A 24,901-nucleotide genomic window follows, 5' to 3' on the forward strand; every position below is an offset into this window, starting at 1 on the left:
TATGTGTGCTAGAGAGTGTCAGTGTGTATGTGTGAGAGGATGTATTTTTGCATGTGTGATAGAGTCTAATGTGTATGTGTGAGAGTATGTGTTCTTGCATGTGTGACAGAGAATGTAAGTGTGTATGTGTGAGAGGATGTGTTTTTTGCATGTGTGGCAGTGTATGTGGGAGAGGATGTGTTTTTGCATGTGTGACAGAGAATGCAAGTGTTTATGTGTGACAGCGTGTGTGTATGTGTGCTAGAGAGTGTCAGTGTGTATGTGTGAGAGGATGTATTTTTGCATGTGTGATAGAGTCTAATGTGTATGTGTGAGAGTATGTGTTCTTGCATGTGTGACAGAGAGTGTAAGTGTGTATGTGTGAGAGGATGTGTTTTCTGCATGTGTGGGAGGGGATGTGTTTTTGCATGTGTGACAGAGAATGCAAGTGTTTATGTATGGCAGGGTGTGTGTATGTGTGCTAGAGAGTGTCAGTGTGTATGTGTGAGAGGATGTGTTTCGCATGTGTGTTTGAGTGTTTGTATAAGAGGATGTGTTTTGCATGTGTGTTTGTGTGAGAGGTTGTGGTTTGGTGCCCCTGTAAAAAGCATTTCTCCCTTTTGGACTGTTTTGACTACACTCTTTCGGCTTATGTTTGGACACACTCTTTCGATCTTCTTTTCATTTGTTTTGGCCCACCCTTTGGCTGACATTTCTAGGTTTATTCAGCTCTCTGATATGGGAGAACAGTTTTTGAGCTCACTTTTGGCCCTGCTTTAATTACTTTCTTTTGGCACATGCCATTCCATTTGTTGAATATATCTAAATAAATATGGAATAATGGTATACACATGCGTTTGTTTTCCTTCCTTGGATCTAACAACGACTAGGTGACAGCAACACAACAGGAAAGGCAGGTAACCTGAGTCTGGTGTTAATGATATATTACTAACTGTTGGGTACATACATGGATGAGAGATCGAGAGTTATCTCCCTTCGCCGCTGTTTCTTCTGTCATCGATTCTTTAGATATATCTAGGTGTTCCTATTCCTTTACGGGTAGCTGGTTGAATATATATATCAGTTTAAATAAGCATAATCCCGATAACAGTTATTAATTATGATGGCATTCCCAAAGACATAAAAAGAAGTATAAACGTTACTACATATGGGGTTGGAGGGCAAATTTGGTACAGTGATATTCTACGTACGTACTTTTCATAGGTTCTTTATTGAGTGGTGACACTTGGGATACCGAAAAACAGAAGTTACCGACGTGAATCGGAGTCGCCATTTTTGTTTAGAAATTGACGTGTAAATGTCACGTGATTTTCATACGCGTTTTGAATGGCTGCGTTCATGCAACTTGTCGCATGAAAATAGAGCATGTCTTATTTCGTACAACTCGCGTCCAACAAGTTGCATACGTCAATAGTTGGACCGTGTGAATGCCCCTTAAGCGACCCTGACCCCCCCCCCCCCCCCGATCCCGTTAGTCTCCCCTTACGACAAGCATAGTCGCCTTTTACGGCAAGCAAGGGTTGCTGAAGACCTATTCTACCCCGGATCTTTACGGGTCTCATGGTATGAAGACCTATTCAGAAAACCAATGCGAGCAGCTGCGTAAAGGAAACACTGCAACATTTACGAAAATCACGGCGTTCTGGGTATATACCCCTTCTGCCCCGGAAGTGGGGGTGCATTGACACCTGCAGGTGGTTTGTGTTTGCAATTACGTGTTGTTTTCCCCGTTTTTAAAGATTCTGGGTGTTTATCTAATTTGCCAAGAAAATGTTCGAATCCTGATATTGATCTGTTTGGACCTATCAGTGTCACCAGTGAGTAAGTGAGTTATAATATAACGCATGTAAGTATTTGAACAAGGATACACGCCTCTTACGTTTGTTTGTAGTTTAACGCCGCACTCAGCAACATTCCAGCTATATAACGGCGGTTTCTATATACTCGAGTCTGGACCAGACAATCCAGTGATTGACAACATGAGCATCGATCCACGCAATTGGGATACGATGGCATGCATCAACCAAGTCACCGAGCCTGACCACCCGATCCCCTAAGTCGCCTCTTACGACAAACAATAGTTGCTGAAGATCAGTTATATCCGCTTCACGGTTAGCGTAATAGGATTAAAAGACAAATGTGAAAACACTCCTCACTGTCGAGACTTTTAGATTACATAGTCCTTATGTATTAATAATGAACTGAAGACCAATTTACTAATGTTAACGTAACGAGTAAAAACCGTGAATTAACCAAAACATCTATTCTAAATGCGAAATTAGGTCGAATAATTCACAGGAACTCGATGATAGCGTGTTAAGGGTAATATTCGTATAGAAAATAAAATCACACAGCTCTATATACATATATGTAAATCACACCCCTATATATACATATGTGTATATAGAGGGGTGTGTTTTTTTTCTATACGAATATTACCCTAAACACGCTATCATCGAGTTTCTGTCATATGATTTGGATTAAATATTAATGATTTTGTCTGCTTTTGACATGCCAATGTTTATTTTAATCAAAGAACAGCCCCCAAACATGTTCATTCTATTACTGGTCATACTTGTTCTTGAGTGTTGACATTGATCTTTGCAGTTTAGTTGACCGAGAGGAAGTGAAAAATACTTTAGAATATCTAGAAATATGAATATTAGTTGAAGTCCAAGAAACTTACCAATTCTATATCATAGTCTAGGTTAAAGGAAAGGTGCCCCCTGTCACCTAACTCAAACTGTAGGAATATTTTGCTTATAAAATTCAGGACAATGAGCCCTAAAAATCAAGACTCGGACGAGTCCGGCAAAGTATATCAGCCCACTGCCTGTAAATATAACCTTTGCGTGAGGTGTTCATCATGCTGGCAAAGCAGGTGTTGTCATCTCTTCTGTGTTTACCGGAGGTGGTGGTGTAGCCAAGTGGTAAAGTGTTAGCTCGTCGCGCGAAGTCCCGGTTCGATTCCCCACATAGGTACAATGTGTGAAGCCCATTTTCTGGTGTCCCCGGTGTGATATTGCGGGTATATTGTTAAAAGAGGCGTAAAAGTATACTCACTCACTCACTCACTCATTCAAACTGTGTTTCCCAGTATTCGTTCACAAGTTTGGTGAAACCCACACGCACGATTAATAATAGTATTGTGCTGACAAACCAAGGACAGTGTATGTAATAACGTGAGTATATAAAGAAAAAAACGCTTGAAAGAAAGCAACAATAAAGATTCATTATTGTTTAATAAAGTGAAAATTAAAAACTTAAAAGCCAAAACTGTCCGAAAGGGCCAAAATGTAAAAGGCATATCACACCTTTTAAAGGTTATCTAAAATGGCCTAAATCTGTGAAAGGTTACAAATCGCTAAACCGTAAGTATTTATGAAGGTATTTATTCATCAAAATGCCCGAAATGTCCGAAAAATATAAAACTGTTCCAAATGTCCAAAACTGTAAATAGCACTATATAGTTTGTATTTAAAACGTATTATTACATTAATTATAATAAAGCACAAGTTCCATGAGGTAGCAAGAAGTCACTCTAAGCGTCCATCTTGACACGGAACACTCTCCTCAAGAATCCAGACACACGTGACAGGAAGACTCGAACTGGGGACTGGGTAGGGGCTTTGTCATCATCGAGGTCGATATCGACGAAGTGAGGGGCATCACGGAGGACGGGGGTAGAAAAAGAGGCGGGGACAGAGGTGGGAGGGATGGGCAGCTCTGACAGGGGTTCAAGGATGGTCATGTATCTCCCAGTAGGACGCTGACGGGGAGGGAGAGAAGGACATGCAGAGAGTGACAGAAGAGGCAAGTAAAGAAAGAGTAGTGTAGTTGTTTGAAATGGATAACTTACATAATTAATTGATAAAGCGAGTATTATCTCGTTAGTAACTTAGTAGAACGTTGATAATAAGAAACGTGGCTATTACTGCGCATGTGCATTAATATCCAAGTCAAAAGTAGATGTGTTGGAAGGGCGTTGTGTTAGAAACTGATTCAATGGTTGTCAAACTCTGGTGGAACACAAGCCACACAATTACAGTGTCACAATAACTCTAGTTAATTACTGATTGTCTAAGACACCCACTTGGCGAGGAGGGGCCCAGATGTCAAAGTTCAAGGGGAACCTGATCACGAGGTCAACAGCTGTCAGGAAAGAAGGAATGAGGTCTTAAAAAAGGATATACAGACAGTATACTGGACATTATAAAAACGAGTTTGAAAACGTTTAAAGTGATCCTGCTGATCCATATATTATATATAAATATATATATATATATATAAAGATCTTAAAGAGGCTACACTGAATCAATTATTAATACCTCGAAGAAAAGAAATGTGAGTGATCATCAATAAGAATTACTGAAAGTATTGATTTGAAAAAACAACAGGATATACAGGTCAGGTGGCATACCAGGCAAACTTACACAAACTTACGCAACCATTTGGTAGATAATACACAAAGATTTTATTATTCGATCAATCTTTGGAGCATTAGGATTTGCTATGACGTTATTAGTATACTGGATTACATCAAAAGAAATGCTTGTTCGTTGTTTAGCTATAGGGCGGTGATCTCTATATCATCGAGTCTAGACCAGGCAATCTAGTGATCGACAGCATAGGTAGGGGACCATGCAATCCATCAAGTCACCGAGCCTGGCCACCCGATCCACTTAGTCGCCTCTTACCACAAGCACAGGTTGTTGGGGACCTATAGTCTTACCCTGTATCCCCACAATTCCATCTTACACAGAGGAATGTAATGAAGGAAAGAGCTATAAATGGAAGTCATCTTTATTCAATAAAAGGAACCATGTTTTCTTTCAGATGGGTAGTACAATAATATGTAGTTGGAAGGGGTTTTGTTGGGAAAATACTTGTCATTCACCCAAAACAATATACTCTTTCCCCAATGTTATATCAGGGAGTCTATATAGACCGTTATATAGTCTCCCTGGTTAAAGGCAGACCATTAGACATGAAATGTGTTGGGACTATTCTCAGAAAATATGTTTGTTTAAATGGTGTACAGTCAAAGGATAAAATTTGGCAGAAGTGGTAACATGGTAACTATAGAGATTTTGTTGAAGATATTCAGGGATTATTTCAATGACCTAGTCATAGACTGTTGAATGTTTCAACCAAGCGGCGTTAGAAATTGGCACTAGTCCTGTAGTCCTTGCCAAACTACTCAATAGTAAGGTATTATCATAAGGACTAGTAGAAATTTGCCCTTTTTAAGGGTTTTGCTATTTGTTATCATTATAAGGACTAGTGGACTAAAAATGGTAGTTTCTACAGCTGCCAAACAGTCAATAAAACATCATGACACACTGATCACTGTTTAGATATTACAACTGGTGACAGCTGCCTCCCAATTAAAACTGATGATAACATTGAGGTAACTTAGAATTAGGCCTAGAATGGATATCCAAGAAACACCAATTATCTGTATTTAAGGCCCTTTTTTCTGAAAACAGTTTACCATTATAAATGTGGGAAATGGAATGGGTGTGGAATTGGGGTGGAACCCTAAGTTAGTTCCTTTGATTCAGTAGTGTGGAATCTCAGTTATTCAAGCACGAACTGCTTTCTCTGTCACTGTACCAATTTATCCTTATATAATTACAAAGAGTTGATCACTCGCCTGCTGGCTAACGTACAGCTACTAACACTAACTGCTACAATATATGAGCCTAAACATGACAATAGAGTTTAAAAAGTATCTAGTAACTGACACGACTAAATGTTAGCAAGGGCTAAATTACATTTTGAACAGGCAATCAAATCACTAATACTACTAATATGTAAGGCTACTAACTAATTACAAGTAAAGTTATAATATTAAAAAAAAACATAAACGTACTAAAAAATTCGACCCGAAATTAGGTAGTCCTATATCAGCCTTAGATTATTAGATCTGACCAAACTGACAAGTAGGCCTATCTGACTATCAACGACGATGTTTGTTTGTTTGTTTGCTTTTTTTGTTGCTCGTTGTTTGAAATTGAAAAGATAAATCTAATAAAACGCTAAAACATGAATATGTTGCTAATTGAACAACTAAAAGACTGAAAAGGCTTCGATTAACGTGAACAAGATCTTAACATGTGACAAATGATAATAGTTGATGGCAGTGTGTTCTAGAACTAGAGGTTTCTTCTTTTCAGATTGAATTAAGCAAATAAATAAGAAAAGAAACAAACAAAGCCAAAATGATTAACTTAGAAATAAAGAAATACCTTGGGTGTATGAGCTCATGGTGATCACAAGCGCAGTTGAGGAAATACGAGGCAAAGAGCAGCAAAAGGTAGCAATATGATAGCAGTATGATATAGTCATAACAATGGCGACATCAAGAGTGAACTGTCGTCATGACAACGTCATAAATCTCGCGAGACTGTCATGGTAGGATCCCAGTTCTGTTTCTTGTCCATTGTCCATTGTTAAGTTGGCGCCTCATTAAAAAGAATTAGAGTTTGTACACAATCAATGCATTTGAGACGAGGCAACGCCTCTTTATACGCGCACTAAGGGGGCATGTCTGCTAGGGTGAACATAGGTATCACAACTTGATATTCATAAGTTGTTTGATATTTTCGAAACCCAAATTTGTTACATCATAAAAATATTTGTGACGAGAGAAAACTGAAGAGAGTTTCATGGGGTCGATGTACTTCCTTAGTTAAAATATTAAATTAGTTTACAGACTACATGCGAGAAGACATACGAGTTTTGTCAAAAATAGGTTTTATTCCACAATTGTGAAATTTCGGGTCGGTGGATTCACGAGCCATGTATTCAAAAAGACGCATACGATGAAAAGAATAACATTGGTTCAATGTAGCATTGGGTCTGTGACTCGAATATACCCATGTGGTTTAGAAGTAGGCAGGAAAACATAAATGGAAGAAAACTACATCCCGAGACAGTTTGTCTGGTGGCATAAAGGAATCCCGATCACAAGTCATTGGGAGTGTCCTTATATGTTATCACTATTCGGGTCAATCTCATTAAAATCAGATCTTAGTTCTCGCTATGGGGTTACTGCTATTCGGTTGAGATAATGTTTTAGGTTAAATGGCATCCCTGCAAGCATCCTCGAAATTATGTAATACTATAAGGAACTTTGTCGCCCTTACAAAAACAAGCATAAAGTGTCAAAATTAACTAAAGCCCGACATTTTGATGAAATATCGCATTGTCACGCCAATGTTAATTACAGCTTATTTTCAAACTTTTCATAAAGCACGATCTGTAATTTATAAATGAATGAGCTCAGGACTCGAACTCAGTCACAACGATTAGAAAGGCGCATACATTCGTCCGTAAAGAGGGAGGTAAGTCTGTGGGTTAATGAGAGAGTGTGGTTTTACGTCGCTTTTAGAAATATTACAGCGATATGACGGAGGGAGCACCAGGAATGTGCTTCTCTCCGGTTATCTGAAGGTTGGTGTATATAAACATCACACACAAAATGTGAAATATTTTCTTAATTTACAAAGCTTGCAAAGAGCGTTTTTTTTGTCAAAAGGGATAATATCATCAGTGACGGAACATTGTTTATAGTCGTTTTGAGAAGCATTCCAGTTATTTCACGGCGTGTCAGCTTCATGTTGGAGAAAATCCTGAACTGATGCAGTCTCAAATCTGACCAGCATGGTGAAGCCCACAAGCATGGGGCCATATGTTAAATTGCTGACAAAGCTAGAAACATGATCAGGAGTATCAGTTTCGTATCAGCGATCGATCATCGATAAAGTTTCTGGCACGCCTAGGGGACGCAACTCTGCAAAGCGAGTTGCTCCACCTTTGACGACTGGGCCAGTCGTGCCCACTTAAATTATCTATATTGTTCGTATCGAATGTATAACATTATATACATAAGCATACAAAACCATTTCATACATGTTTTTGTCGTTCAGATATTAGGCAGTATTTGTTCGCCCACAATTTTCGATAAGATGTTAAAAAAAAAATGCTTTCAATGCATGGTGTACGATAAAAAGTGGCGAAATTTGCTGTTTTCTATGCATAACGAAATCTCCGACAACACATAGCCTTGTCTCCTTTTCAAATCGGTTAAATATTTGCGGTTACATTTACACCACCAGATAGCAAATGTGATATTCGACATCTCTGGGTAATATCACAGTCGGAGGTTGACCCAGTGCCGCGCGAGCGTAATTCTCGCACAACTTTCAGTGTATTATGAACATGTCCGTCACAAGCAGTTGAAGCCCATTAGCATGGGCCTATATGTTGCTGAGTAGAATGTTGATTGAAGAGATTGCTATGCATGAACAATACAAGCTAAACCAGCTTCGGGGCACAAGCTGGTTAGCGTATACCACATATCAATCTATCTTGTCAGACATTGGTTGATTATACTGCTATCTGTTGTGATGCGTAGTGTCGTTTATTGAATATTTACCATATGTCAAACGTATCTCACAGCTGGATCCCCGTGGATGCAACTGATACAGACAAGCAAGGCCATCGGGGTGGTTGTCTTTTCAAATAAATTATTTCATCGAGTAACCAGAAAAATTTGAAATTAGCTTGTTCTAATTATTAAATATTTTCTCACTGATCAATCCTCATGGGTGTGTGTGTGTGGGTGGGGAGGGGGGGGGGGGGGGGGGGGGGGGGTGTTGGAATAAGGGATTTTGGAGCTCTAAATTAAATGTTCCAATGAATGTATGTTCAGATCAGTGAATTTTCTCAGTCAATAATTCTCCCGCTTCATCCCCGCAAACCACGGCGTGTGTTTAGAGGGAATAAATTATTTCCTCTATTGGTGTACGACCGTACCACACACGGTGTCACCAATGCATATGGTATCGATAATCAAGTGATTGACATCATGAGCATCGATCAATTAATGCAATATTACGACAAGCATAGTCGCATTTTATGGCACGCATGGGTTGCTGAAGACCTATTCTACCCCGAATCTTCATAAGGTCCAAGTAGTAGTAGTAGTAGTAGTAGTAGTCGAGTTGCGTCCCTTAGTACAATATAGTAGCAGGGTCGCGTTGATCTATTCACCGTATCTGAGATTCGTCCCAACATATCCTTGCTTTGTCAGCATCATACCGTATGAGTCGTGTGTTTCACAACAATGGTCTTTACAGCATATTGGTCATATATAAGTATCCGATCACAGGAATTTGTAACGAATTAAAGATATGGTCCATGTTATAGTGCCAATATCCTGGAAATAAAGTTGTTTGAATCATATATAAGTATCCATCACAGGAATTTGTAACGAAATCAAAAATATGGTCCATGTTATGTAGTGCGGATATCCTGGAAATAAAGTTTTTGAAAATGCAATAAATGTGGAGGAGAAAAGGTTGTGTTGCTTAGAACTGCATCTTTAGTCGTTGTTTTATCCTTTTCTTAAAAGGAAATTGAACATTTATATATACATGAGATATATAGTCTCTGGGATCTACCGGGTAAATATTTCCGTGTGTGATAATAAGATTGATACATTTGACAATACGTATGAACACCATACAACACGATCAACTAAAATTGTTTATAATTCTGATAAATTTGGCTTAATATGGGCTGCCCACGTCGACTTTTCTGATTGGATTGAGGGAAAACTGGCCTGAGAAGCATATGCGTAGTGATATCCTTTTGGGTGCTTACTTCCGTTTTATGCCATCATCGAGAAATGTTAAATATTTCAACATTTAGTAATAGGACTGTGTGTTTCTTAGATATAAGATAATATCAACATTAAAATTTACTTTTAGATGATGCATCAAGTAAAGTATCAGGGACTATTTCTTACAAATACGGAAGTCGGCTTTATATCCGCTGGTATGTTACAGGGCACCATGAACTAGAAAGTTGAGTGAATATGGGAAAACAACAATACTGCTATGTACTACCATTTGTTTGTGTTAATGTTATCGTGTGTACCCAGTGTAGGAAGACTGTATTTGTTTAGGGGCAGCTGGGATCCATATGACACTAAATATGGACACTTTTCTGAGACGGAGCGGCTTGAGATGCTACAGGCATCGAAAAACATGTTTTATTTCGGATATGACAGTTACATGAAATACGCCTTTCCACAAGATGAGCTGAACCCAATAAACTGCTCTGGGCGTGGGCCAGACTATGACAACCCGTAAGTATTTAATAACTAGTTGGTAATACCATGATTTCTTTTAGACGAGGCCAACAGCTTAGCAGCTGGTGAGGAAACTGTTATCAAATGTAGGCTTCTAGTGCTAGTGTTGGTTCGTTAGAAATTTGATCATAACACATTTTGATAATGTCATTCATACTTTATCGACTGACTGTCATGAAGTGAATGCCATGAAAACCTAATTAGGTCATAGGAACAGTGACTCGATTGCCTGTACATTAAGTGGACACTTACCATGTGAATAACCACATAATTCGAGTATATTCCATGTATATGATACCATCCTTTAATAAATGTTTATTTTAATGATTACAATCAACCTAAGTTGTATTATGTTTTGACATGTTATCATGATTTGCTCTGTGCTGATTACATGCAACACGCCAAAGAATGAAAGGCCAACCCTCACTGGTATTCGAATCTTAGACCCAGTGGTCATGTAGTTGGACTCCTAGCATGGAAAGTCATAGTAACAGTAGTAGCTTTCAAGTCATTCAACATGTTGTTTTCTGCTAACTCATTTTTGTATCCAATGATGAACCAGACCTTGAACATTATCATGCTAATCACAGTTTATTTGATCATGTTGATGACATATCCAATGAACAACAGACATATGAATAGTCTTGTTGTATTGTCTTGTGGTCATGTATTTAATAACTATAAAAACATGCAATAAGAAATATTTGATAAATATCTTCAGACATGACAAAACTATTTATTCCATATAAAAAAGGTTATTTGTTATATTAAACATGTTAAATAGAAGATCAAACATATTCTTCATAGTTAGCATCCTGGAAAATTTCGGGCCAAAATTTCCATGATTTTTGCATTTCAGATCCAACATAAACATCAATGATGTTTTAGGTGACTACATTCTGACACTAGTGGACACCCTGGACACATTAGCTGTGAGTAGATTTTGTTGTTTTTGGATGCATGGTGCTGTACAGTCAAAGTGTTTAATATGATATCCTTTTGTTGATTATTTTTCCAGTTATATGGTTAACTGTAAATATGTCATCATTTTTTCATGGTTATCATATTGATATGACCATGTTAATTGGTATTTTTTTAGTGAAATTACGCTGATATTTATATACATTATGTTCATAATCAAGTATGCCATATAATTTTGTTGATATTAAGCACATTGGAGGTTGTCCACCTTGCCTTGTTAACCTGGATGTACTTATCACTGATTATTAGCAATAATGAACATGCTGAATTTAGTTAATTTTGTCTGTTTAAGGTAATGGGAAATGAAACTGAATTTAAGAAAGCGGTGAACCTCATTAAGGATAACCTTGACTTTGACAAGTCAAGCACCGTTCAAGTCTTTGAAACTACGATCCGGTAAAACAGCCTTCTTATCCCCCAAGTTACATATCTTAAAGTTGATAACTCACTATCACATCTGCTTGACGTTTTATTATCACTGGTTCAGAAATTATCAATATGAACATGTATAGCATTATATATCTTATTTGTAATTTGTATTAATTCTCACCATTTGATTCTTTGATTCCTTTGTCACTAATAATATAAAAAATTTTTTTATCATCTTTGCTCTGAATTAAGGATGATGATGATATTTCCTTTGAAGCAATAAATGGCTTTTTTACTGAGGATGCCTTATGTAATTTCCAGGATGATGGGAGCCTTATTATCAGCACACCTAATCATCATTGACCCCAGTCAGCCATTCGGTAATATGATGCCCATACACTATGAAGGGGAGTTGCTTCACCTAGCACATGACTTGGCTGCCAGACTTCTTCCTGCCTTTGAAAATACAGCAACAGGAATTCCTTATCCAAGGGTAACACTGAACACTCTTATAACCAGTAGTTTGTGTACATAATTTTTCTCAAATCTTTGGGTCAGTGTTTGAAATATAAATAAAATTAGATCCTTCAAAATATATTTTGAATTATTTTTTCTGTGTAATCATGATTATTGGGCTCAGTGGTAATAAATATTCTGATAAGATTTTTTTTTTAAGATCAAAATGTATGTATGGATTTTGACAGAAGTTCTGAGTGACGTCATGATCATGTGTTTCTACTTTGCTCTCTGAACTTTTTTTATGTTTTGCATGTCGATAGCAAAGGAACTGATCGTCAATCTCTTTTTTCTTTATCCATCTGCTTTATTTACCTTCCAGATAAATCTGCGTCATGGAGTACCGCCTGACTGTATCAATGAAACATGTACATCAGGAGCGGGAACTTTGGTGCTAGAGTTTGGCATACTGTCTCGGCTGCTGGGAGATCCTGTGTATGAATCTTTAGCCAGACGAGCAGTACAGATGCTGTGGAAATATCGCTCAAATGTGACAGGCTTGTTCGGTCAGTTTAACTTGGATAGCATGCATATAGCTGACCATCTGCAATTTAATAGACATACTAAACATAGAAATGGCCTGTGTGATGAAAAGATGCTTTTTTTATGTTTAAAGTTTGGTAAAACGTTCTTAGTTCTCAGAGTAAAATGTGAAAACATAACACTGAGAACTCTGTATATCTTTGTTTTCTGTATCCGTGACGAGAATAAGTCTTCGGCAACCCATGCATGCTTGTATCCCAAATGCGTAGATCAGTGCTCATGATGTCAATCACTGGATTGTCTTAATTGAGTAGAACTCTTGTCTTGACCCAAGCAGTGAAAATTCACAGGATGTAATTAGTGTTTGAATGACAATGTTTATATACTTGTTACAAGTGCTGCTCAATTTACAGTGATGTGGAATACCTAGTTGTTTGTTTTCAGCATATGACTAAGTTGGTATTTCTGCTATCCAAAATGTCTTATTGTTGATAAAAATGCGATCTTTAATAATGGGAGCAAAGACCACGCGCATTTTTCGCATTTAATTCACGGCTTGCGTTAATATCAAGATTTACAGTATAGCTGGAATATTGCTGAGTGTTGTTGTAAATAACAAAAAGACAAAACAGTTTTCTGTATTAAGTTCTGACACACAGGTAACAATTGGTGATGGTAACACACATATGGCATGTTTTGTCATGCAGATAATACCAGCCAAACGTCCTTACCTTTAACATGTTGAAGCCATGTATTTTTAAGGTAAACATATCTTTCATTACTATGTTTACCAAAATGACAAACTCAGGCATATAAAAGAGAGTAACTTCATTCCCTCCTGAAACACGTTTGGAATATAATTTACTACAGATTTTAAATACATATGTTAACCATGTTGACATGTTAACATTGTGTTAATTTTTTTTCCTTTCCGTTAATTGTGTTGATCATAAGCAACCAACGTAAAAGAACCTGATCATGGTGATTAGGACCCCTGAAGATCTAGGGTAGAATAGGTCTTCAGTAACCCATACTTGCCGTAAAAGGCGACTATGCTTGCCGTAAAAGGCAACTAATGGGATCAGGTGGTCAGGCTTGTTGATACATGTCATCGATCCCAATTGCGTGTATCGATGTTCATGATGTCAATCACTGGATTGTCAGGTCCAGACTCGATTATTTGCAGACCGCTGTCATATAGCTGGAACATTGCTGAGTGCGGCGTTAAACAACAAAGAAAATACATGGTGATTAGAGATGCACACTTATTGTTCCAGGTAATGTCATCAATATCCAGACTGGAGAGTGGGTTGGGAAGATGAGTGGTCTAGGTGCTGGGATTGATTCATTCTACGAGTATCTCCTCAAGGTATTTGCAGTAACAGTTTCGGTAGTTGTTCATTGTTCAGTTTTATGCATGTTTTGAAGTCAGAATTGGCTAGAATACAAAATACTAGATATTTTCTGCCATATTTGTAAGAAATGTGCACAAGCTCTATCCCTAGTAAGTTTTTTTTATGTCAAGCTTGTTGAAATGTGGCCTCAATGGATATCACTGATGCGGTTGCTGCACACCATTATGAAACTTCTGTTTTCGAGTAACACATCTATTTTGATATCCATTTTCAATGTTTATGAATAGCAACTTAGATGTTTTAAAAATAGTCTCGCTCTCACTTACGGCTGTATTAATAACATTAAACAAACAACAAACATGGCAGATAGATGCCTGGTTTTCGGTGTTTATACCTCAGAATCATTAACTGGCAAAAGGTTTACACTGAACATGCTAAATCCATGTGTGTTTGATAAAATCATTACTTACACAATGCTTTCTTGGAAGCAAAATAATATTAAAGATGGATTTATATTGTTTCCTTTGTATTTATTTAGTCATACATTATGTTCGGAGATGAACATGACCTGAAGATGTTCAATGAATCCTACGAGACAATCAAGTTCCATATGAGAAGGGGGTAGGTCTGTTTCATGATAATCCTTGATGTGATATTGATGAAAGCAATAATACCTTAGTCTGTTTCTTCTGTTCTGAAGTCAGTCAAAGACAAATTTCCCAACTGAAGTTATATATGTCCACTGATGTCTGTTATTACCCCTGATTACCCTATTCGACGTAATAAGCGCCCAGGGTGCTCTCAAAATTAGAAATAGGGGGCTTTTATTAGAATATTATTTTGGTAGAAAAAACAGAGTTGAAAGATAGATTTCGTGGTTTATGCTGACGGCTTGACTGTATATACGACAGATATATTTTTCCAGAATTTAATTGCCCATAATTAAGGGTGCATATAACACAAGAGTGCGTATTATACACGAATAAATAAGTCTTGTGTACATTGATCAATCGGAAGGGGTGCTAATTGGGATTGTTCACTTGCCAATATATTAGCAAATATTGCCGTGGGCCCTTATTAGAGCGGGGCGCTTATTACGTTGAATACGGTACATGTTTATTTAACAACGGGGTGATGTGGTAGCCTTGTGGTTAGAGCATTCCCTCAAAGATCCAAGTTCAATTCCCCACATGGGAATAGCCAGTAGGGTATGCCAGTGGTTAAAGCTGAAATGTTCCCTGTTTTCCCCTCCCATTATATTGCTTGCATATTGCTGAAAGTGGCATATTTGGAAAAAGTGGGTTAAAGCCATACCCACTCTCTTTTTAAACAATGCCAGTTAGTGTAAATTTCACCTGAACTAGATTTGTATTTATTCAGAAGGTCGCGGTGCAACAATGGTGAAGGGAACCCCCCTATCTACGTCAACGTCAACATGATGACAGGCGACACTGCCAACACCTGGATTGATGCCCTGCAATCAGCATGGTCAGGTGTGCAGGTCAGTGGAACCATGGAGGCTGCTAAACAGAATCTTTCTCCAGAATCTTTGTGTTTATCTTTAGAGGTTATTCAACCTGGGATTGGGTATCGAGTGCAAAATTGATGTAACAAGAAGCTCTCATAAAATCTCCATCTTCATTAGGATTGGGTGGCCACAGCTGGTTGTTGAGTGACCACTCGGGGTTGGCCTTTAGCTCGTATGGAGTTGATGTGTAAGTGTTCATGTCATTAGGAACTGGTTTCTCTGCACCAGGGCTTGACAAGTATGCTGATCCACAAGATAACTGTGTACTAAACAGATATGCTGGTCCACTAGACAACTATGTCAGTCTACTAGATGTATTGATGGTCCACTAGACAACTATGTCGGTCTACTAGATGTATTGATGGTCCACTAGACAACTATGTCGGTCTACTAGACATATTTGATGGTCCACTAGACAACTATGTCAGTCTACAAGATGTATCTGATGGTTCTTAAGGCACATATGCTGTTCCACTAGACAACTATGCTGGTATTCTAGACGTATTTGATGGTCCACTAGACAACTATGTCAGTCTGCTGACAACGATGTCAGCCTACGAGACGTTGTTGATGGTTATTTAGACATATATGCTGTTCCACTAGACAACTGTGCTGGTCTTCTAGACGTATTTGATGGTCCTCTAGACAGATATGATGGTCCAATAGACAAATACGCTGGGCAAACATGCTTGTCTAGTGGACAACTGCCATTGAAGTTTGATGCATGGTCCTGGTGCTCCTCTTGGTTTGCAAATGTTGTACTGCCAGAACAAAGATTGGTCTCAGAGTGGTTAGTACACATCATGGAAGTTTAATATTTTCTCAGGCCTGGAATATTTGTGGAAAATAGAAAATTGTTAAAAAGTCATGGAGACATTTTTTTATGACAGTAATTGGTTTCTGGTGATATATCAGCAACAGTAAAAGAAATAAAACTCGACCTTCGGCCATTTTCCATGTTATTCTGAGTTAACACCTCCCAAGCTTTGTGACTTTGTTGGACTGTTATTGAAATAATATTATAGAAAACCAGAATACTACCCTGGAAAGTGTACATAAGGCTAAAAAAAATAATAGTCTTGGTTCTCAGCCACCACCCGCATCATCATAAAGTCTGCTGCACGTTTTGTTTTTATTTCCATTTTTAAAAAAAAATATAAAAATTCTAATACTTTAACACAATGCACAAAAAAAAAAAGAATTTTGATCAAAAACTAAACATGCAATGAACTTTATGATGATGTGGGTAGTGCCTGAGGACCAAGACTATTATTTTGTTTAGCCTAACATACCAATACAGTCCTTGTTTCCTCTGTTGCAGGTATTGAATGGTGACATAGAGGAGGCCATCTGTTCCCATGCATTATACTATTCAATATGGAGGAAGTACGGGGCCCTGCCGGAGCGCTACAACTGGCAGATGAAGTCCCCGGATGTCATGTTTTACCCCCTGCGTCCGGAACTGGTGGAATCAACATACTACCTCTACCAGGCCACCAAAAACCCGTTCTACCTGCATGTGGGGAAAGATATTCTCAACAGCCTCAATCAACATGCCAAAGCAGAGTGAGAACACCTCTTTTTCCATCTCTCCATGGTCTACTGGTAGAGCGTCGCCCATAGAGCGGAATGTCCAGGGTTTGATCCCCGGACGTATAATTCCAAAAGATGGTACTTGTTGTTACTCTGTCTGGTGCTTAACATTAAGGGGCTAAAACAAGGATTGGTCGGCTTGGAGTCAGTATACTGTGTCTCAGTGGGGTATTCATGTTAAACTGCGGCATGGTATCTCAGTGGGCTAGCACTATAAATCGGCATCAATCCGGACTAGTACAAGCAGCCACCCCTCTGCCCCGTTAGTACAACCGTCTGGTTAAGCATATAGGTCAGCTGCATGTCATCATGTCCTAATTGCATGGTTTGTTGCTCATGATGTTAATTACTGGATTGTCTGGTCCAGACTCAACTGTTTACTGACAGCTGTCCTTAAGCTGGAATATTGCTGAGTGGTGTTAAACAACAAACTTGTAGGGCTTTCTTATTCATAAATCTGCTTTTGTATTACAGGTGCGGGTATGGAACAATACACAATGTGAATACAAAAACTTTGGAGGACAGAATGGAGAGCTTCTTTCTTAGTGAAACTTGTAAATATTTGTACTTGGTAAGGATAATATTTTGAAGCTACTGCAAATAGGCTGTCATGTATTGTTTCATAATATCAGATATGTCATGGTGGTTGCCTTGGTTATATATATATATGGTCTAAGCGCAGAGTTGCGTCCCCTTAGGTGGCAGAATCTGCTGAAATACGGGTTTGAATCCCAGATTAGCCCAATGATGATGCTTGGTCATCTTCCTGATGCAAGAAAGTTAAATGACTATAAAAGTCTGGTTTCCACCCTTGCCAAACTAGACTGGAATTTCATGTCTCAATCATAGCCCAACCAGTCGTTGTTACAATTTATGTCGCTTCTTTGTCGATTTGACCAATCAAATTCCCAATATTATGTTACTAGCATTTGCCTCAAACAAAATAGCGGAACTCAGTCAAAGCGATCTGATCCATTATCAAGATCTTTATTGTAATAAAACGTGCTTTACCTCAAGAAGTACATCAAATTGCTTGAGCACGTTAATTAAAAACATGAAACGTTTTGGAAAATATCTGTCGATGCCGACATATTTTGCAAATCTTGCAAACAAACTGAAACTGCACATCTGTTTACGAACATGATATCCGTTTCATTACGCAAATTTGATTGGACTATGCATGGACTCGTTAGTCCAGCCAGAAAACAACTCCAGAATTCCAGCCTAGTTCGGCAAGGAAAACTGGACTTATATAGGGGCTGATGACGCTGATTATTGTTCTTTTCAGGAGCAGAGCTAAAAAACCAATTGAACTTTTCCTCATGACACCAATATTACAAACAAGTGGTAGTACCTTTCTCCAGACCGCTGTCATATAGCTTGAATATAGCTGAGTGCAGCGTTAAGCAACAAACAAACCTTCTTCCATGTCTACAGCTCATACTTTACTTTTATTAATCTACTAAGGTTCATTTTCAAAACAAAATTGACAAAGATGGCCCTCAGCAGCAGATGTCACTGTGCAGACATCCTTGATATTCAGCACTGTGGCCTTGCTTGTGAGTTCATGACCGTCTAAGAACGGCATCACTTGGGATTTTCCTCCCCATATGAAGCAGAAACACTGTGATACAACAATTCTGTAGAAAGCAGTATTAAACCTGATTCAACCACTCAACCACTCAAATAAAATTAAAGAAGTATTTAATATTTTGTCTCTCAAGACTGTATGTGTATCAGTCTTGTTGTCAGGTAATACTTCTTATAACATTCTTCAGTTTTATTGCAATTTCCATGCAAGTTCAATGGAATAATATGTCTTATACCCAAAAGCATGTTTCTTTGCTTGGTAGATATACTACTCCTATACTGTCATGGCAATGTTGTGGTATTTTTTTCAGGGAATTTCTGTCAGTGTGGCTGTAAGACCTTTGGGTTTCAGCTATTTGACAAAGACAATCACGTAAACACGGAGGCCAGCAAGTGGCTGTTCTCCACAGAGGGGCACCTGTTTCCTGTCAGCAGACAACTCCGCAAGAAGTCATGGGAAGAATGGCAGCCCCAGACCCCCATTCCATCGGCAGCCGTGGTGGATGTTCGCACAAACAAGTCAAACGTGAGTCTGAGTGCTGGATAATATGCTGGTCACAATGTCCATTTTACTTCGTCTGATTAGGAGTGTGACGATTCATATGTCGGGGAGGGAATTAGGGAAGGGTCACCAAAAAATATGACAATCTATAGGGCAGGGTCATAACAACTTCCTGAGGCAAGGGAGTTAACTCATTATAAAAGTCAGTTCACACCCTTGCCAAACTAGGCTGGGATTCCGGAGTTACATTTTGGCTGGACTTACGAGTCTATACATAGTCCAATCAAAATCATGTAATGAACTAGACATCGGGTTTGTAAACAACATGGATTTCAAAGTGCAGATTCCAGTCGACTGCAGGATTTGCATAGAATGTGTAACACCGGATCAGATCGTTTTGATTTTGATCAACGCCATTTTGTTTGAAGCAAATGCAAGTGATATGAGTGATGGAATCTGATTGGTCAATAGGAGGGAAAGGACATAACTCGAAATAGTGGCACTGGTGGCACTACAATCAAGCCTCGAAATTGCAGCCTAGTTCAGCAAGGGTGGAAACTGGACTTCTATTGTCAGTTAGTGCCCGTGCCTCAGGAAGACTGGGACATAAAAAAATAATACATATGTTTGGTGGGGGAGGACCATGTTACAATTGACATTGTAACTTGATAACAGTGTAAGAATCTTCATTGAAACATCGCTATATGAGTGTGTGTGTTTGTTGTTTAATGCCGCACTTAGCAGTATTCCACCTATATGACGGCAGTCTGTAAATAATTGAGTCTGGACCAGACAATCCAGTGATTGATATCATGAGCATCGATCCACGCAATTGGGATACGATGACATGCATCAACCAAGTCAGAGAGTCTGACCACCCGATCCCATTAGTCGCCTCTTACGACAAGCATTGGTTGCTTAACACCTATTCTACCCTGGATCTTCACAGGCTATATGAAATAAACCAGAAGTTGTTATCCATAAAGTTGTATGTTTTCCTACATCCTGATTTTTGACATGAAGTATTCAATGTCTGTCTGTTGCAGTGTGATACAGTGTCGTCCGACAGTCGGTACTTTCTACCAATGAAATCCCGTTACCTGGAGCAGATGGAGCTTGCTGTCGGCCTACACGACACTTTGTGACACATTCCAGCTGTATACATACCTAGCGTGTCTCGACACAGGGCATTCTATGTGATGGCAGTCTTGCACATATCATACTGCAGGCCGAACCAATTTACTTCTTGTTCTATATATCATCCGAAAAAGCAAATTAATTTCGTTATTCATTTTTTTAAATATGTTTTTTTTGTGTTTTTGTTAAAACTTGCAAAAATCAACCCCATATCAACTCTGACAAAAACATGATATACTCACTGCCAAAAGAAACATGAATACCATACACGTAGGTTAATTTATGAAAAGTTACTCCATTTCAAGAGATGTTAGATTGTTTTGATGCACAAACAAGGATGCTGTTATGTTGTATGAGATGCTCAAACGAGGAGGATGTTATGTTGTATGAGATGCACATTTGTTTCATGCAGGATTAATGTGTAAAGTTGGGAAATCATGTGCAGCATATCTGATAAGAATAAAGACACACTGTGGTAACATTTGACTGATTTTTAGTTTTGACAACACCTCTTCTTTATGTAGATACTTCTCTATATGTTTCTCTGGTTTGCGTTTCTTTTGGCAGTGAGTATAATATGCCTCCTGACTCATGGAATATTGTTCCCAAAAGTCCATAAGACATAAAATTAGATTGTATTTCACATTGTACCTACAATATCTACATATTGTCATCAGTCATTTGTGCACACACATTCATGACATGTCATTATTTGTATAGTGTTTAATAGAGTATGACAACATACAGCTTTAGAAGGCAAAGGGAGATAACTGAGACTAATCCCATCATTGGGTTGCAATACTTTTAAATAGCCTATAAAGAAAGGTTTTTATCATGCTTATTCAAGCCATTTATATGTTTTTTTACACATTCATGTCTCAAATCAATTCAATATTCAACTGAGAATGTGTCTTAGTACTAAGGTATAAAATTATGAAACGTTTCCCCATATTTCTTCCATTCAGCATTTTCCTCATCTAAGCTATACATTATCATTCTCAGGTCCAGCTCATGTCAAATATTTGTTCTTTTATACTAATATTATACAATTTCAAAACATATTCCCAAAATTATATAATAAAATCAGTTGTCTGTTCTGTATGATATTGTCTAATCTGTATATGTGAGATATCATCTGTGCATTCTCTATGTATAAAAGGGACATGAATGTTTTCTTTTCTCTGTGTTATCACTGTACATGGATTATGGAATCTGTCTGGGTGTCCATGTACAGTTTGTCCGTGACATATAGGGTACAACCCATCTTCCCAAGGCAAGGGTGTTAACTGACTATAAAAGTCCAATTTCCACCCTTGCCGAACTCGGCTGGAAGTTTGTGGCTCGCTCGTAGTGCCCAGTCAAGATCTGATCGATAATCAACATCTTAATCGTAATAAAATCGGTCCTACCTCATGCAATGCAGGAAATCACCTAACACATTGATTTGAAATATGAAAAGTTTTGGAAAATATTTGTCGACAACAAGTTGACAGTACACATGCTTTGCAAATCCTGCAGTAGACCGGAAATCCATGTTGTTTACGAACCGGATGTCTAGTTCATAACTTGATTTTGATTTGACTGTGCATAGACTCTTTAGTCCAGCCAGTTCGGCAAGAGTGTCAACTTGTTTTTTAGTGTTATAGTCAGTTGACTGCCTTGCCTCGTAAAGAAGGGTACAACCCTGTGAGACTTATGTGGAAATGGTATTTTTTTATTGAGTCACATGGCATCAGATGACTTCTAATTTATGCAAGAAACTTTAGTACCTGCCAAAAATTTACACATATTTTTATAACATTTTGTTTTATAGAATGGCACCTTTAACTCAAAGCATGTACCTGGTATGATTTCTTGTCAACATGTTTATTAACTTTTAGTTAATCTATGTGACACTATGTACTATGTACATAGTACACCTCTACTGTGTGTAGTGTGGTATTTCCTCTATTAGACGCCGGCCTCTAATAGAAGGCGGGTCAATTGTTCAGTGCAAAAAATAGTCGCCGGGCCTCTAATAGTCGCAGTGTCGATCAATTGATACAATTAATGATCCCTTTTTGGGACCTAAAATATTTCCATTTCGTGACGATTCGGGACATTCGTGGTCATAGTGAAATGGGGGTATTAATAGAAGCTGGGCCTCCCAGAGACGCCGGGCCTCTGACGCCGGGTCAAAGGCTTGTCCGAAATAGATAGAATCTGGGGTGTCTAATAGAGGAAATACGGTACTAAGTTAATATACATGATATACAGTTGGATAAGACAGACAATGGACAGTTATTTTGTAACCTGTGCAGCAATTCTTTTTTAAGTATCAAATTAAAACAAAAGGGAACATAAAGTACATGTACAGATTCCCAAAGGTAAGCCAGAAACAAATATTACAGATCATTCTAAAAGTGTAACAGTAATCTTGGTAATTGTCATTAAGTTTTTTTTCATAAATATGTAGATAAATATATAAATAGGCATGAAAGAGATGGACAATATTCAACAACAGAATATGTTTTCAGAATTTGTTTAAAAGCTGAATGCTGTTTGGAATAAATAAACAAGCTCTTCTTTTTAACAATTTTGGAATTTGATGTCAGATTGTGTACTGTTATTCAGAATTTAGCACGAGTGGAGTCATCAGTAATGTCAGCCAGTTATGGCTTGTTGAGACAAATGAGAAACTTTGTACTGTGAAAAACAGTGCTGCTCAAGTGTAGGGACAGTGCTGGAAAGGTCAAGGTCGATGTTGACTTTACTTAAATCTATGATGAGATATTATGTTTTAATGATGACATACGAAAACTAGAAGAGTGACTCTCAGGGTATTTAATATTTATTGCTCAGACAATGTTAATGAGTGATAAATTACCCCCACTGAATAGAATAATTGAAAGAAATCTTCACTGGCAAAGATATGACTAGATATGTGATAACAGACTCACACCTTGTTCAGACAGTGTCTGAATTTGTTTTTTGTCTTAAAGTAAAATGAGAAAGCAGTTATCTTGTTTAGGTTTAATGATGTAGATGTTTCTTAAAACGAGAATTGTTTGATATTTTTAAAGGACACATAGGCTTGAATAGATGACTCAGGGTCACCAAACAATCATATTCTTCCTCGTTTCATCAGTATTTAGACTCTTTATTGTCCATACCAGTGTCCAAAATTAAGTGGGGAAGTCACATCCTTGCCTTAGCCCTAATGTAATAGGTTAAGATTAGGGGTCTCTAGATTCAAATACTATTGCGACAAACATGCAGAACCCCATGCGTCCCCTTAATTTCTTACACTTTGCCACTTGTGAAATATATAGCGATTTTTATCATATTTGATGTTTTGTTCAACAAATTTGAACATATGGCCAAAGTGTATAATTTGTACATATACATTTGTGTACTGGTATATATCAAGATGTCACTAATGGCCACTCTCAATGTGTGTGTGTGTGTGTGTGTGTGTGTGTGTGTGTGTGTGTCTGTGTGTGTGTGTGTGTGTGTGTGTCTGTGTCTGTCTGTGTCTGTGTGTGTCTGTGTGTGTCTGTGTCTGTCTGTGTCTGTCTGTCTGTCTGTCTGTCTGTACATTGTATTTCATGGCAGGCGTTTTTGTCACACTCGGTGGACTCCTTGATCATGCAGACCTTACAGTACTTGTCTTTAATCAGATAAAATCATGAGCATTTAAATATGATTCCAGTAGAAAATAGATTCATTACTGTGCTCCAGTCCTTTTGTATAAAGTATGTATATAAATCTGGGGGCTAAATACTTTGATCTCATCCTTTGTGTTTGAAACTGTGTTTGTGTTTGTAGGGAAACACACATTTTGCAAGTAAACAGCTGACACCATGATATAGAGCGAGAATAAAAAGACATTGTTAGCCGAGTGTGCATTTATTCTAGATACAGAAACATATGAGGGTAATACCCTCTTTATCAAATTCAATTTCATAGTGAGGCACTCTCTGCAAAGTTGGTGAATAGTGACGTAACTTCTTTAACAAAACTATTATGGGAAATGGATTCGGGGAATTTCTAATAATATAATGGAGATCTTGTACACTTGATATTCGAGGATGATTTTCTCTAGCGCCAGTACTTTTTCTGGTGTTTTTGTCCTGTTGGCAACCAGGAAAAAAATTGGGATTTTTTGTGTAAAAATTATTGATAATCATAAATGTTGTTGGCTAGGGAATAGTACCTGCTCATTAATTTGCAGGAGCAGGTTTTAGTTCCTTACATTGTTTGTTTGTTTGTTTTAATCTATGATGTTTGATTAGTTTGAAGGTGCCAAAAACTTACCCAGATGCAATTCAAGTGTACTTCCAATGTGTGGTGTATTGTGTAAACTGCACTTACATATTTGTGCAATTGGTATATATTGAAATATCTGTAAATTGGGTGTATAATTTATTACTCATTAATTAATGTGCCCCGTGGGTATTGTGTTGTGTTGTACAGTACAAACAGATTGGGTCTTATTATTTTAATTAAGTAAACCTTTGTTGTATATTTTGGGGAACACCTTTTGTTAATATTTAATTTACTGTCACCATGGTTACATGGAAGCCACAGGATCCAGAGGAGGATGGTTAAGAAAATGCCTATTAACAACATTTGTGGGATTTTCATGACATTGTTGATAACAAACAAATTTAAAGCATTGTAGAGAAATTGAAGATATTCATAAA

The 24,901-nt window shown here is 37.9% G+C and overlaps 2 protein-coding genes across 4 annotated transcripts; one reads left to right on the forward strand and one right to left on the reverse strand.

Annotated features, from left to right (window-relative positions):
• Positions 1-3,541: 3,541 nt before the first annotated feature.
• On the reverse strand, positions 3,542-6,270 carry LOC139444631 (uncharacterized). Its single transcript, XM_071225548.1, has 3 exons — positions 6,252-6,270; positions 4,094-4,152; positions 3,542-3,769 (listed from the first exon to the last, which is right to left on the reverse strand). Exons 1-3 carry the CDS (start codon positions 6,268-6,270, stop codon positions 3,542-3,544), a joined length of 306 nt encoding a protein of 101 aa, XP_071081649.1.
• Positions 6,271-9,856: 3,586 nt separating this feature from the next.
• Positions 9,857-23,706, forward strand: LOC139445592 (ER degradation-enhancing alpha-mannosidase-like protein 1). 3 transcript variants are annotated; one of them, XM_071226750.1, is made up of 12 exons: positions 9,857-10,159; positions 11,022-11,094; positions 11,436-11,539; positions 11,834-12,005; positions 12,351-12,534; positions 13,789-13,880; positions 14,405-14,487; positions 15,247-15,367; positions 16,716-16,960; positions 17,462-17,558; positions 18,930-19,103; positions 20,126-23,706. In XM_071226750.1, the coding sequence occupies exons 1-12, from the start codon at positions 9,909-9,911 to the stop codon at positions 20,222-20,224; spliced, it is 1,695 nt and encodes a 564-aa protein (XP_071082851.1). In that variant the 5' UTR covers positions 9,857-9,908; the 3' UTR covers positions 20,225-23,706. The 3 variants fall into 3 exon arrangements, with proteins under 3 accessions (XP_071082851.1, XP_071082852.1, XP_071082853.1); XM_071226751.1 differs by having other exon boundaries at positions 15,250-15,367; XM_071226752.1 differs by lacking the exon at positions 20,126-23,706 and having other exon boundaries at positions 18,889-19,044.
• Positions 23,707-24,901: the final 1,195 nt, after the last annotated feature.

This window comes from Haliotis cracherodii, unplaced genomic scaffold (genome assembly GCF_022045235.1).
Source record: "Haliotis cracherodii isolate W230 unplaced genomic scaffold, xgHalCrac1.p SCAF_6, whole genome shotgun sequence".
In the NCBI taxonomy this organism is placed as follows: Eukaryota; Metazoa; Mollusca; class Gastropoda; order Lepetellida; family Haliotidae; genus Haliotis; species Haliotis cracherodii.

Coding starts and splice junctions, on each gene's coding strand:
- LOC139444631 (XM_071225548.1), bottom strand. Junction 3,770..4,093: donor TCTGGGCCCCTCCTCGCCAA/GTGGGTGTCTTA, acceptor CCTCCCCGTCAG/CGTCCTACTGGGAGATACAT.
- LOC139445592 (XM_071226750.1), top strand. CDS start 9,909: ATGTACTACCATTTGTTTGTGTTAATGTTATCGTGTGTACCCAGTGTA. Junction 10,160..11,021: donor GGGCCAGACTATGACAACCC/GTAAGTATTTAA, acceptor TTTGCATTTCAG/ATCCAACATAAACATCAATG. Junction 17,559..18,929: donor CTTGTAAATATTTGTACTTG/GTAAGGATAATA, acceptor TTTGGGTTTCAG/CTATTTGACAAAGACAATCA.